A 15,808-nucleotide genomic window follows, 5' to 3' on the forward strand; every position below is an offset into this window, starting at 1 on the left:
GAATTTGGTCCTGCATTTGGCCTTTTGTGCGTTTACAGTGAAATGAAGGCCGGGCTCGGCCGCGCAGTCCTTTCACTCACTGTAAATGGGGTCTAAGTCTTCCCTATAAAGGCCATGCTGTGTCACAGAGATTTTAACGTGTTGGGACACAGGTGATGACAACTTTCACAGAACCAGCCATTCAGTTCTTGTAATCTATTATTAAGCTCTACACCATGAAAACTGGATTATACCCTTCTTGACTCCTCTTCGAATACACTCACCGGCTCTCCCCTCATCCAATCCTCCTCCCAGGATCGGCGGTTGTCGTTGGCAACAGAGTCATCTCCCATGTTTCTGATCTCTTGAGGAGTGAGGAGAGACTGGTCTCCAGTCATGGACACATCATCCCCTGCAAGGGCATGAGGTTAATCTTGGGTTATAATTACAGAAAATGGTCACCAGCTCGAATTCTGCCCATTCACATGTTAACAACTACAAGTATGAGAGCTAAATCTTGCTTTGATCCATGCAAGTGCAAATTGTAAAGTTCATGGACATTGATGAATCATCATGCGTTAATATATATGTGCATGCCATCAAACTTTACAACCTCATTGCATGTGCCACTTGGAAATAAACTCTTAACATAATATGATTACTTAAGCTAGAAATCTCCACTGATCTTTAATTAAATTTTGGCTAAGCGACCATGTCCTATATTATTCTTTCATCTGACATTCTGGAAGAACTGACCACAGTAGCAACTATATTTCTACATATATATGTATCTGCACAGAATGTGAGCTCTCATGCAAGACCTTTTTATTTATTTTTTTTTTTCTTTATATCATGTGGAATATGCTTTGGCAGTACATGTTAAAATATAATTGACTATTGGTAGTTTACAAAGAGTAAAGTATGTAGTCTGAGTAAATGTACCTAAATATGGTATTGAGCTATTGAAAAATCTTAGTTGTGGTAATCAGTACTTTTATAATGGCAAACTAGTTGAGAGAAGGATGAAACAAACAACTGAAAGAATTATATCATATATATACAGGGTATGCGACCAGGTTTGAAGAGATATGTGTATCATAAGTGAGAAGATATATATGTCAGCTGACAATCGTTTTATGCATGAATCATTAGTGCCCCTTATCCAGCAACTTAATTGATAAGGTTGAATATATATGGCATATAAAAAAATCTTGATATGTGTCTAAATGTGACTACACAGGATAAAGTTATGATATACTGGATAGAGTTATGATATGCTACTGTGAAGGTAGGATGGTGTGACGTGAAGTGAAGTGAAGTGAAGTGGGAGAAAACATGGTGAGAATGTGAAATGGTTGATGATTTCTGATTAGAAATGGGTCAGACTAATCAGGATAAGCAGGATTGCAGAAGTTGTAGAAGCACAGCTATTGGTAGTTTACAGAGGGATACATTCCTGTGCAGGAACTGCCATGGCGATGAAAGTGATGTGCTGTATATGGCACAGGTCTAGTGAGGAGTAGGATGAAGGAGATAATAATGGTATTGATGATGATGATGATGATGATGATGATGATGATGATGATGATGATGATGGTGATGATGGTGATGATGGTGATGATGGTGATGATGGTGGTGGTGGTGGTGGTGGTGGTGGTGGTGGTGGTGGTGGTGGTGGTGGTGGTGGTGGTGGTGGTGGTAATGATTTCAATGAGGAAGAAGTTGGTGATAGTGAGGATGGTTGTGGTGATGATGGTGATGCTGCTGATGATGGTGGTGGTAATAATTTCAGTGAGGAAGATTGTGTTGATGATGAGGATGGTTATGGTGATGGTGATGGTGATGATGATGATGATGATGATGATGATGATGATGATAATGATGGAGATTATGGTAGCGGTGATTTCAATGAGGATGGTGATGATAAGATGATGATGATGAGGTGACAGTGATGATGATGATGATGATGATAAAGACAAAGAAAAAGAGGATGAAGATGATGGAGGAAGTGACAGAACCAAAATAAGATGAAATAATAAATGTTTCAATCCTAATGAAAACGGTATAAAGAAATGTAATGATGATAATAATAATGACAAAAATGGGGGGTGTCTTGACATGTCAGGTACGGATGAGGATATTAATGGCAATATGACAAAGCAATGTCAGATACAATACCATGTAATAGGGCAGACCAGAGATACATTAAGATTTTGGAATTAAAGTAAATGACTTTGTTTACTCTGCTTTTTTTAACAAAGGAATCAGTAAAGTGAAAACTTAAATGATTGTTGGTTTCCAGATGTTCTTCCATATTGGGCAAGGAAATGGATAAGAAAATTTCGATCAACATTAAATCTAGACAGTTTTGGGAAATCCTCCACAGGCATGGCAAAGATCATGTTAACACTGAAATACTAGATTTGACGTGTATTAAAAAAAAAAAAAAATGATACATGCGATCTGCAGACCCACACATTCTTAGTCCCATTAATTGTTGCGGGGACATTTAATGTTAAAAATATTTCAATCCCCCCGGCAATTTTGTGAAGTTCAGCAGTGGCCATTCCTTGGTATGATTTATGAGTAATAAATTGATGACAATGGAAGATGATAATCATATTGATGTTCTTAATGTTGATATTGAGGACAATGACTCTGAAAATGATGCTGATGTTGATTATGATAATTTTGCTGAAGAAAATATTGAAAGTATGAATTACAAAGATTACAATTATTGCCAAATTATGATGATGATAATTATGTCAGTAATGAATGTAGAGACCGACAGCCACAATGAGAGAGATCTTGTGTAATAACAAAAAAAGGAATTATTCCCCCCCCCCCCCCCAAGAAGTTGGAGGTGATTGTGGTAGTAATGTTAGCAATGGACCTTGGGTGAAATGATTCAACTAGAATGGGACAAGAAAGGAAATAGATGAACACGAAGATATACACACACACACGAATACAAATGTACAAAAGAACAGAGACTCTACACACACAACACAATGAAATATATGTACACGCAAGATGATTGGAATGCTTTGAGTAGAGGGTTGTTGGATCTCTATCATGAGGTTCAGGATTACTTGAGAAATATACACAAATGTATAACATCTATTCAAATACATCTTTAGAAATGCTAATACTGTAGATTTTATCTTACAGTTTGCCACTGCACACAACAAACATTATTGGAGTCATAGTTTTCATGACTGCCCCTCCTTGGAATGAAACAGTAACAAATACATAATGGACACCCCAATTAACTGATCTGCCCTCCACCTGAGAGAATATTTGTTTTCCTAAAATCAGGTAAATGATACTCATGCATTAAAAATGAAGCACAATACATTTTTTTTTTTCATTCATTTCATACCAAGTGAAGGTATACTCAAATAAATTTCTGAGATGTTGTTTACCTAACATATGCATGTATGCACTGTACTTTTAGCCCATAACTTCAGCTTAAAAAAAAAAAAAAACACCACATAGAAGTGTAACACAAGTAGCATGAGAACTATCAATTTTATATAGGTCCTCTCATACTATAAGGAACATTTGTAGTCACACCAGTGAAATATAGGCTGAAAGAAATGAGAAATAAATGGAGCAGAATATACACCAGCTTTTGTCAACAGTTGAGCATTCAACACATTAGATCCCTCTCCCCCCCCCCCCCCATATTTGTTCCTTTTTTCCTTTTTTTTTTTCAATTCTAAATTTTCATTCTTCTGGTTACACATTGACTACACAATAACAAACTGTCATTATTGAATTATTTCATGATGCTCTTGTGCTTGCATTAAATACAAGGCACTCTCACTACCTCTGAAATTACAATTTCACCCCCATCCCCCCACATTCTAATATTCAACAAAATTACAGTCTCATATGCAATCATGCACAGCAAACTGAAATGAACTTACATCCAACTGATTTATTAATGCGAGGCAAGTCAAGAAAAAAAGGATAAGATAAGAAATTCAAATGAAATCAAAATTGAGGTTATTGGTTAAATGAGGCACTGTTAGAGAGAGTCATTAGAAACATTTAGAAAACAGTCAAGAAAATAAAAAGATCATGCGGAGAGAGACAGGAATGACATAGAACCAGAATACAGTCCAAATCCAATGTTATGCTTGCTGCAGATACATTCATTGAACGGGGGGAAAGTTAAAACACAAAGTACACTTTTATCTTATGTATGCATGAATGTGTGCATTCGCATAAATTGTATAGTAGTGGTATAAAGCACAAATCAATTTATCCACCAGGTTTTAGTCATGTCAAGGACTAACATTGATGTTTATAGCATATATGTGCTAAATGTCTTTAATATGATGCCTACGATGCCTAGTGAGTTTGTTTCGTTAGTGTTTTTACGTCTATGATGATCTCATGGGTATACAGACTAATATGAATATTGAATATGATAAATTGCTTGAGTTCTTAATTAGTAGTGATGCATCATCCAGATTTAATAGGGTGTAACATTACACATATACAAGGTGTAAAATTTTTTTTCTCGCAATCTAAGAATTCAAATAAATTTGTAACAGAAGTATAATTTGAAGGTCATGTTCCCTGAAACTTATGAAATGGGAATTTTTCATTTTCTAGCGGACAATATTTTCCAAATCAACTACTTTGAATTTCTAGTGTGCAATTCGTAGCATATAGTAGGTAAGCACAATAAAATTGTCATGGACATTTTTCCTCTTCTGATCACAGTATGAATATAACAGACCACAATACACAAAGTGGCCTATAAACAGTACATGTGTGGGTACATGTATATCATGCTGTAACCTGCATTTTGGTATCTCGTTTGGGATGGCATATTTCCTTCAAGAATCAAACACAAAGCAATGTGAGGTACAACAAATACTAGCTGTGTTTATGTATGCCACAGAATACCTAACATGGTTGTAATATTAGCACAGTTTAATATACACAACATAATTATATGTATCACATCATATAAAATGTGTACCCTCATTCAGTGATACATGTATATACAGATGTAGCCGTTTACATCATTGTGAGTGTTGGCATAGTGGTGGTGATTAGATGGTATTGAAATGATTATTTCCATAGTATATCTATGATCATCAACGTCTATCAATGGTGAAAGACACCAATTATTATCTCAACCGTGACCTTGTGTACAAGTCTATACCTTTCTGTGTAGAATTACTATTTACTGGAAAATATGTCAGTACCTAGGGCTAATCTAGTTGACCTGCACAGATCGATACACAATGTGAAGCCAATTTGTTATAGGCAGCTGTCCCAACTGGAATTATGATATTCATGGATGGAATGATACATATATATAGACATGCAGCAATGGATATACATGTATATGGTGAAATATTGCTAAGTGAAGTAGAAATAATAGTGGAAATAAAAGCGACCAGATAAGTTTGCATCTTCTTGGCGGAGTGAGCGGCCGTGAATAAAAATGTCTGAAACAAACAAGCAATGCAAATGAAAATGAAATGAAATCATATTGTCGCAACAACATGGAAAAAAAACAAAAAAACAAATGGGACTAATTTCACAGATGCATAAAAACTCAGACTACAACATCGCTGCAGCATGACAACCTGGACATGGACCTTCTCTTTTCCTAATCAATTTGCATGTACACTTAAAAAACATGTCCACACTAAAAATCTATCTGGTACCAATTTGCTTCTTTGAGGCAGGCACGCAAGCAGCCATGTTGCATTCTGACACATCATGCAATGAAGGTGATCACAATTCATCATGAACAACTCAAAAGTAAAAACATCGAAAAAAAAAATGGCGGAAATAAATCCAAACATACAACCTACCATTACTTTCTATAACAGGAAAAGGAGTGTAGGTGGTACACAACAACCAGCAGAAAATGGAGAACCAAAAATATAAAAATGTAAAGCATGAATGTAAATACACGCACAAGAACTTTCAGCCGAAGCACATACATTTCATTTTCCTTTCTTTCAGAACAATCGAGCAATGAGGTTTGATGTCTAGTAAATCAATGTGATACTATACTACACTGCTGCCATTGTATCTAATCCATGCACAGTTTATCATAGCTCTACAGGTAAAAAAAAAAAGACAAAGCATAATGATTATGCAATATTCATTGTTATCCTATGAATGAGGCTAAGTAATTAAATTCTTTCAAAATTTGGCACATTTTGAGTAGAGCAGGTAAAACCTGCCACTTTCTAATCCCCCTTAATAAAAAAAAAAAGAGAAGAAAAGAAACCAATACATTACAACATAATATGTGCATGTATGAATCTTGGTAATTACAAAGCATAACTTGTTCTTTAACATTAATGATAGCAATGCAAAGTAGACATCCAATTCTATGAATAGTTGGGTGCATATGTCTGAACTAGAAAATGAAAAAAAAAAAAAAACAAGCAACTTTCTTCTATGAACTAAAAAGCATTCATTCATGATCAATACCTAAGCAGTACATAAATCATCTAATTAATACAATGAATCTTCATGAGGTCTAGTAATGGCTGCCAACTGTAAAAGCACACTGAGAAGCAAAAGGACCCTTTCAGGGAATGTCCGGAAACAGACTGGAGTAAGAAAGGCCCAAACTATTCTTGAAGGTGAAAAATACATTTCCAGATATGGAATTTACACCAAACTGACCAGAATGCAATATGCAGTAGAATGAAATTTTCAGAATTGATTTCATGTGAAAAACGGCCCTCACTGTTATGTGGTTTGCTTGTTTCTTTTTTTTTAACACTGAAAAGAATTTGTTACACGGATGAATTTCTTTTTACAGAATATTCAGCATTTGGACTTTTCATTATTCTCTTATTGAAAAAAAAAAATGAAAAAACCCAACTTATTCCAGAAAGCTCCACATTTGCCTAAAGTGCTTTGTCCTTTCAGTTGGAAACCATTTATATCAAAAACATTACCTCTAGGCAACAGCTATTTACATGCAAATCTCTTGATCAATGTCACTGATACAGTTTATACATCATTCTAAAAAAAAAAAAAAAAAAAAAAAAATGGAAGAAGCCATAACTATGCTTCTATGAATACAATTCTTGATCTGTCCAGAGCCAACTACTAAAGCATGGAGACATAATCATCTGGCAACAAATAATATGCACTTGTATGTTTTCACATCTCTATTCTCTTTCTTTTTTTTTTTCCTTTGGTACTACCAACAGCTTCACTAATGGGACCAACGACAAAATAAAAATCATGACAGTGAGCACATGACGTTAAAAAAAATCCCAACAACAATTCTTTGTGTCTGTTATTGTGAACACCTTATCAAGACACTGCACGTTACTCACTCTTGAATAGCAACTGTTGCCACATAATATTTATGACATAATGATGGAGCAGAACCAAATCAGATGACTGGTTGAGAGCAAACACGTGACCAAGCAATAATTTTGCCTTACTGGTACACATAGTTGTGCTTACTACCGGTCAGTAGCACTTTCATGGTGACTGAGCAAGATTCCATCATTTTATTTACTCATGATGAGGGGGATTTGTCAAACGCTAGGATCTGCTTCATCATTTAATAAAGCAAATAATGCACACCATTTTATTTAGACATAATTAGCATAATTATCCACACTTGGTACCTTTGAAACAGTCCAAACACCCCCGGCTTTTGCCTTGGGCGGGTTAGATTATTTCAAAGGTACCTTGTGTGGATAATTCTTACTTAATGCCCTCAATGATGTGTATCATCTACATACAGTTCTTGACACAACATGTCTTTCACAGCAATTGACTTTTAGCCTCATCGTGCATGTGCCAGTATATCTTTCACTGTATCTAAAAAATGGGGTGATAAGTTGTATCCAGAGACAGCAATGAATTTCTTTTTACGATACTATTATCAGTGTAAATAAAATAAAATGCTCCCAAAGTAAATATACGATAGAAGAAACAGACATTTGGTGCAGCATAATCTTCAAGTGGCATGAAACATTTTTCAGATGTGAATATAATATTGCTTTGTGCTGCCAAATAGATCAAATCAAATAGCACAAAATACCAGCAGTAGCAAGGGGTTGTTTCTAGCTGAATCGGTGTATGATTAAATATTTGTGTGACATATATTGCAAAGAATTTTGTCTCTCAAGAATTTAGAAGAATGAAAATCAACTCATTGTGCAAAGTCTTTGCTCAATATAACGTGACATTTCTCTAGTACACATGCCTGCATTTCAGCCATGAGGACAAAACTGCTGACATTCTTTCAGAAATTTACAGCAAAACATCTTCTTCATGTGCATAACATATTAGGTTTATGGACAATATTGCATGGTATAGAGGCAATGTTGGTGGTTGCAAAAATACTTTTGTCAAAACTTTGTGTGCAATTTATGGAAACAGCTTTATACAGCGCATCTTTTTACTTCATCAACATTCTGTCTCTGAGCCTTGAAATGCAGCTATCTTTTCAAAAAGCTTTTAACTTTATCAAAAATTGTTCGTTTGGTTATTTCATATATCCTACTGCTCGTAAAATGTGAAGTGTGAACTACACAGATGTCCGTATATAGTTTATTTGTAAGGTTTTTTTTTTCACTCTTGAGAAATGAAATGACTCGTGCATGGTATCCTCCTTGCACAAATGGCAGTCAAGAAGAAAAAACAAAAAATGATAACACCCAATCTCTGAAAAACTTCCATGAGCAGTCAATGATATGTACATTCATTCATGTCACGGAAGAATGTCTTCAGTTGAGGGAGGGAACATGGGATAAAGAAGGCTGGGAACAAGGCTAGGCAGGGGAGACAGGGGTCAAATTGAGAACTACAGGGGGGAGGGGAAGAAAGGGAGGGGCTGAGGTGAAGGGGTGGGTACTGAGGGATAAGGTATCAAAAATAGGGGGGCTGGAGAGACTCCTACCTTCATCCTCTGTGTCGGACATGAAGGTGACCTGCATGGTCTCTGGGACTTGAACTTTTAGTTTCTCCTCTGTGGGCTGCGGGTCAGGAGTGAGAACAAATGAAATCATGTCAACATATTGTTTGTGATACCACAGAAACAGAACCCTCTGGAGATATGTAATTTAAAAAGAAAAATGATGAATTACAATGGCAATGTCAAGTTATTGCACACACAAGATGTAACTATGGAAATGCACTAGTGCAATATTAAACACACCAACACACATAAAAAAAATAGGAAAACAACCATCTATTTAAGTCCAATTAACTTCAGTCAATACTTTCGCAATAATTGCATGACTGAATCATACAACAAACATTATGGCTCTCTATGCCTCTTCCCAACAAAGGCTGTGGTCAAAGATTTTATCACCTGCTCCAGATCTTCACTGTGCATGAATTCAGTGAAAGCCTAATTGCTTTTATCTCAGCTGTAAACATTTAATTATGTTACCATGACAACCTTACAGGAAGACCACTGGAACAGTATACAAGGGCAGAATTGACTATCATTGTGTCTCCTTTTTTTTTTCACTCACAGAGATGACAGTGCTGGTTTCCGTGGTAACAATAGTCAGGGTGTTCACTACCGAGATGTAGCCGAACCTCTTGGCGATTCCCAGAGCAGTGTAGCCATTCTGTGAGAGAGAAAGGAGAGTACAAATCCAGCGGTTATTAGGAGGGAAACCAACACTGATCCCTCATTATCAAGCTTCTACATTGTTATTCAACCTGTTGAGGACAGGCTCACTTTGCTACAACACGCATTTCCCATTGATACTTGCCCGAGTATACCCGGGACTTGTCCTCAACCAGTTAAAGAAGCATGTGGAGTTGGTTACAGCAATGACTGGTATGTATTAAACATCTTTAAAAGGACGGCAAGAAGTTTTTTTTTAAAGTATGATGCTTTGTGTGGATTGAAGGGGATTAATCTGAATGGAGATTTTACACAATGATGGGATTAAGTGTGATGGTGGAGGTCAATATAACAGAGCAAAATGATGTAGTCTGAAATGAGGGGCACTCGAGCTGTAATGGACTGGAGTCCAAACTCACGTTGGCGGTTTCGTTGGGATCGGCTTTGTGCTGCAGCAGGATGTTGATGATGGCGACGTGGCCCTGCTGGGCACCTTGGTGTAATGGAGTCAAGCCATGCTGCAAGTCAGAACAGAAAACGATGAGTCAAACTACAAAATGTCTGAAGAACGATGTCATGGCAACATCACAGAGTGATAATTATAAGATGCAGATAAAACATGGCAAGCGTCGTCAACAGATGATGAACTCGGTTTTGTCTTTTCTTAGTGAAATGATTATCAAACACTCTGGCATGACATGAAGGTTGGATATCATGACAGCCGCATGCCTCAAAAGACATGACATGGTAAGCCTATATTCGTTATTTGCAAACTGGCCACATTTTCTTTTTCTCAGTAATTCAGACTTTATACTGATTTATGTAAGTAGTTCTTAATTACATGCTTGCCACATATCAGCTTGATTCATCTGCCAAATTTCATTCTTTCTTTCCCCTTGCAGAGAGTATGTTGACACTCTTTTCATATCATTATTACAAATTAAAGACACACATTAAAAAGGTGGATTGTTGTAGCACCTTGTTTTCCTACCGCGAGTGTCGATCAACCGGGACCAACTAGACCCCATGGAAGACCAGCTATTGCAGCTGAATATGGGCTATCCAGCCATCTTCTCAGATGGAAATGAAGCAAACAAGCAAACTAACAAACAACTTGTCTGCTGATCTCAACTGCAGCATCTTGCCCTAATGCACAGTTTGCTTTGGAGAAGGATGAGGCACGAATCAGCGATCATCCAGGAGTCATTTCAGATGCTACCACCATTGGTATCAAAATGGTTTCGCACTCACCTTGGTCTTGGCCTGAACAGCAGAGCCATGCTCCAGCAGGTAGGTGGCTGTCTTCAGGTTGCCATAGTGACAGGCCACATGGAGCGGGGTGTAGCCCGCCCTGGTAGAGGGGTCAATCTGGGCACCGTTGTCCAGCAGCATGGCAACGGCCTCGACTTGGTCCTCTTGGGCAGCCAGGTGAAGTGGGGTCAGTCCGTTCTAGAGGGAGAGGATGGCGTAGTCATGGGGGAAGCTTGATTACTGTGAACTCTGACTGAGTGCATTCAATATCTTCACACCTTACATTTCCTATTAAAGGAGACCTCCTGATGATTTTCAGACTTTTACATTAGAACAACTATAAATTAGTTACACTGAGTGCAGAGTTTCAGAATTTATAGTGATTGGGATCAGGAATAAGAATGTTTTCAAAATTTATAACAAATTGCAATGAACAAGGATGATGACATGGCAGTACACTACAATACATTCCACAAATCTATACATGGAGCTATTGATTTATGTACTACATTATGTGAAATTACGAAAACCGTCTGGAATGCCCCTTAATAAAGGAAATGGTGGCTTTCTCATTGAGGTACACATTAGAATGTAACAACGGTGCAAGATACTGTTCTTGTTTTTACTATTTTTCATTTCAAAGCAGACCTCTGCTTCAGACAATTACATGGCCAACTATATAGAACATGCACATTTAATCACCAGAAGCCAGCCCCTATTAACCTGTTCTGTACTGGAACCTGGTGGCCTGTGTATTAAGTCTATGGGCATTTCAGATTTCAGTATGGAATGGGTTAATACTCATCTTGATTAGGAAGAATTGTGATTACCTTGGCAGTGATGTTGGGCTTGGCACCGCGTTCCAAGAGGAGGGCGAGCATCTCGGTGTGGCCCTCCTGAGCAGCCAGATGGATCGGGCTGATGCCCTGCTTGGTCATGGCGTTGGCATCGGCGCCATACTCAAGCAGGGTGGTGGCCACATCCATCTGGTTCTTCTTGGCCGCAATGTGCAGCGGAGTGAAGCCGTTCTGTGGACAGGAGAGGATAAAAAAAAAACAAGTTTGCATTATGATCTGTTGATCATGGCTGTTCAGGAATCATTGAATACCTGTCAGCAAGCATCCACAATACCGACAGCCTTATATCCCCTCTGAAGGAGTAGGCAATTAAGGATGAAAAGCCTTGCCTAGGGGCACAACTGCCCCAGCTATGAGGGGGCATGAATCATGGTCCTCAGATTTAAGGTCTGTTGTCTTATCCATTAAGCCCCAACTGCTGATGGAATCTACGTTGTACAGATTAAGAGTTCCATTTAATTAATTGCAGTATACATTACTTTCTGAAAATGAGTGTACTAGTGAATGTCCATTGTGCACTCCTACAATCAGGGCTGTTCTATGTTCTTTGCGCAAGTGCTATTAAACTAGTAATAAACTTCAACTGTATTCCTTTTCCAAGTAGTTTCTGATACTACAATCATAATTGTTGTAAAACGACACCCTTTGAACAGTGCTGTCACACATCATTCACTTTCTGACAATACATGTACATGACATCAAGGAGAATACCAATAATCCTGTTATCCAACTTAATGGTGGATACATGGATTGTATGAAAGAGGATGAGTTCATACAGTGCACATACAAAATGTAACTGTACATGTCCTCATCCTATTAGATTCAAAGCAATGCTTTATGCTTTATGCTACATGTGCTCCTGCCAAGTTGTAACAAAGCTTCTTACCTCTGTCTTCACAGCTGTACTAGCCATCATTCAAAGGTGTGTATTAAACACAGCACTCAAACCACAGTGTATGGCCCGTCAACCACAAGCATGGACACTACGGCGTGTTACCACAGTCCAGCAAGACTCATTTATGAATTCAACTATAAAGAACTACAAATTGTATATGTAGCACACGGTTTTCTCTATCTCCCGCAAACAGACCATCTAATGGTTGTGGACTGCTGATAACTGCATAACATTCCCCTGCAATGATTAGGATGAAGAGGGAGACTGATTTTAGGATAGAAGATACTTTCAGTGGAGATTATAACTTTAATAGCACTTCCTACTCAGTACATAGTATAGATAATAGCAGGAGGTCATCCATTGAGTGCTCACTCAGAGCCTGGTGAAAAGGGGAACAATGCACGCACCCATGTAGGCCCTTTGCTGGAACACTTGTGCTGCCTCCTTTTGTTCCAGCTCAACCAACCCCACTTTGTGGCAGTCTTATCTTCTTTTCTTATATCATCCTGCTTGCTTGAATAATGATCTACCTGAGATTCTTTGGAGGACAAACAATTCACTTCCTCTAGATTCAAAACAGGAATCATAGTTGTCTTGCTCTTGTTTTGTTTCCCTAGAGGCGCAGCTGCCAGGATGGCAAAATACTACAAACTTGAGCATAACTGACACCCACTGAATGTAATATTTTATAATCTGCTGATGGTATGCAATATGTATTCCTCGCCATATATGGAATGCTAAATGGTATGAAAGTTACCGTATGATAAAACTGAGGTGTGTGTGTTGCTTGTGTCCTACCATGCCTCTGTTGAAGCACTAGCTGCCACTGAAATATTCTCACCTTGGCAGTCTTGTGTGGCGTGGCTCCCTGGTCTAGCAGTAGCATGGCCACCTTGACGTTGTCGTAGTGGGCAGCGATGTGAAGTGGGGTAAGTCCATTCTGTAATGAAGCAGATGGGTTTGATCGGGTCATTTCACAACTGAATAACAAGCTAAATGTGTCAAATGCAAGATCTTACTTTAGTCTGACACATGCCATATATATGTTTTTTTCACAATTAGCATTTAGGATATATCCAAGGGAATAGTTTTCCTCTAAAGGCATAAAAAAATCTGCGACTGTTGAACCAGCACACCACCACTTCACGACTCTTGGGTGGACATTATGATGCTTTTGTTGTAAGAACATTACAGAGTAGTCCAGTGAAGTGTAAACTATAACAAGATTCAATTTGTTTGTTTAGAAAGAGCCAGCATTCTTACTCATAACATACGATGACACTACATGTTTCAAAATCTAACATCAATCTGAATCATATGAGAACAATGAGATATACAGTATGTGTGCCTGGATAAACACAACATAGTCCAACAATTTTGCCAGGAGAAGAAGGTTCTTTAGTCGGTTTCAGCAGTGCTGAAGCAGCTAAAACTCAATTGACTTGTTGATAGTTTTCCCCAGCATTGAATGGCACTACAGGTTTGTTTGTTTGTTTGTTTGTCCACTGTGAATCACAACTGCCAAAGTGGCAAGTTTGTGCTTGATGATTGGTTATGGTAGCTGGTCAGCTTCTCACTTGCCTTACAAACAATGAATTACAACATATGCCTTCTTGACTAGTATTGGTGGAATCATGTCCATGTGGTATACGTTGCATGCTTAAATACACTAAGCTATGCCCAGGGTGTTTTAACCCGTTGAGGACGGGCTGATTTTGGTACAACAAGTATTTCCCATAGACCCCTGCCCAAGTATACTCGGGACTTGTCCTCAACGGGTTAATACACATTGTGCGTCTACCTTGCCCATTGAAATTTCAATGCAACTTCATGTCTGAGTCATGTTTTACTGGGGAAAACTCTAATAAAGAAATATTCTCTGACATGTTCACAAGAGAATCATATGTCATTGTGATGACCCAAGGCACAATTTGAAAAGGTTCAATACAGAAAATGCAAGGAGACCAGAAACTTGTGTCCATGTGCAATGAAACCATTCTGTGGACCTACCTGGGCCGTTGCATCAGGGCTGGCGTAGCGGCTCAGAAGGAGTTGGGCCACATCGTAGCGGCCATATTTAGCAGCCACATGAAGTGGAGTGAACTCTTTCTGCACAGGAAAAATGCATGCAAAGCAATACAAGATGCTTACTTCTGTTTTTGACAGAGACAAATTTGAATAGTACAGCTGAACTAAATTTCAAATTCATTCAAAACCTAGTTATTCACTTCAGAGATGCATGTAAGATATGAGCATACTTCAGGAGAATTTGGAGCTAGGCAAAATATTCCTCAGGTGCATCCACAAAATCTACTGAAACAAAATAAAAAATAAAAACTCAACTGAGAATGTAAAAAGGCATGGTGAACAAAAAAAAAAATGCACATGCAGAGCCTAGTGTTACCATAACAAGTTTTAGATTTTTATTTCTTTATCATTTTTAGGCGAATTTCTGAAATCAGAATTTTTAATATTTAACAATCCTACTGAAGCACTACCAGCTAACATCCATTTCTGGGTATCCTTTAAAGAATAAAACATTTACCATTACCTACCACAAAAGATTTAGATTCCTACTCAATTCTTTGTAATGTATAACCTGTGATTCTTGTCCAAATGTTGACATTTTTAGGGTTCTTTTCATGTTGACAGATAGAGAAAAAGTGATTTGCCATGACAAGCACGGCACTGTTGTTCATCAACTGAAGTGTAACATTAGCTATCAAAGTGAACAAACAGCCCTTTAAACACATTATATGCATACTTTCCTGATTCTCTTCCCAACATTCTCTAGCAGCAGACAAGATCATCTTCCAGTCCGAATGCCCCCTTCAGCCTGAAAAATTCTACCGCTTTTAGATCCGCGTCTATCTGTGTCTCTTCACAGTAGCTGTCAATGTCAAAGACAACTCAATGGGTGCTTCATAAAACGTTACTATGGAATAAGCTGGCTTTTTCCCCTCACAAGCTGATGGCTTTTGTACATAGTTATCTTTTCCATTTGAATGAATGCAAGAAGAGTGGGGGGTAAGCTGCGCCATGATTTCAAATTACTTTTTTATATGTGAAGTGGGCATGTCATCGTGGTGAGCACAAAGCATAATTTCAGGTCATCTCATTTACGTACACACAGACATAAATAGACACACACACACACCACAATTGACATACACACAAATTCAACACACACTCGACACACACACGTCGAGCTGCCTTGTGTACGGA

At 38.0% G+C, this 15,808-nt stretch overlaps 1 protein-coding gene across 1 annotated transcript in view; it reads right to left on the reverse strand.

Annotated features, from left to right (window-relative positions):
• The window catches only part of LOC140228809 (uncharacterized), a 199,809-nt gene that overhangs the window by 99,726 nt on the left and 84,275 nt on the right, over window positions 1-15,808 (reverse strand). Inside the window, exons 17-25 of the mRNA XM_072309082.1 lie at window positions 14,594-14,692; window positions 13,425-13,523; window positions 11,662-11,859; window positions 10,832-11,029; window positions 10,000-10,098; window positions 9,480-9,578; window positions 8,900-8,975; window positions 5,403-5,453; window positions 264-391 (exon numbers count right to left, since the gene is read on the reverse strand). Of these exons, the coding sequence (XP_072165183.1) occupies window positions 264-391; window positions 5,403-5,453; window positions 8,900-8,975; window positions 9,480-9,578; window positions 10,000-10,098; window positions 10,832-11,029; window positions 11,662-11,859; window positions 13,425-13,523; window positions 14,594-14,692 (1,047 nt within the window). The remainder of the gene's footprint in view (window positions 1-263; window positions 392-5,402; window positions 5,454-8,899; window positions 8,976-9,479; window positions 9,579-9,999; window positions 10,099-10,831; window positions 11,030-11,661; window positions 11,860-13,424; window positions 13,524-14,593; window positions 14,693-15,808) is intronic.

Source organism: Diadema setosum, chromosome 5 (assembly GCF_964275005.1).
Source record: "Diadema setosum chromosome 5, eeDiaSeto1, whole genome shotgun sequence".
Classification (NCBI taxonomy): domain Eukaryota; kingdom Metazoa; phylum Echinodermata; class Echinoidea; order Diadematoida; family Diadematidae; genus Diadema; species Diadema setosum.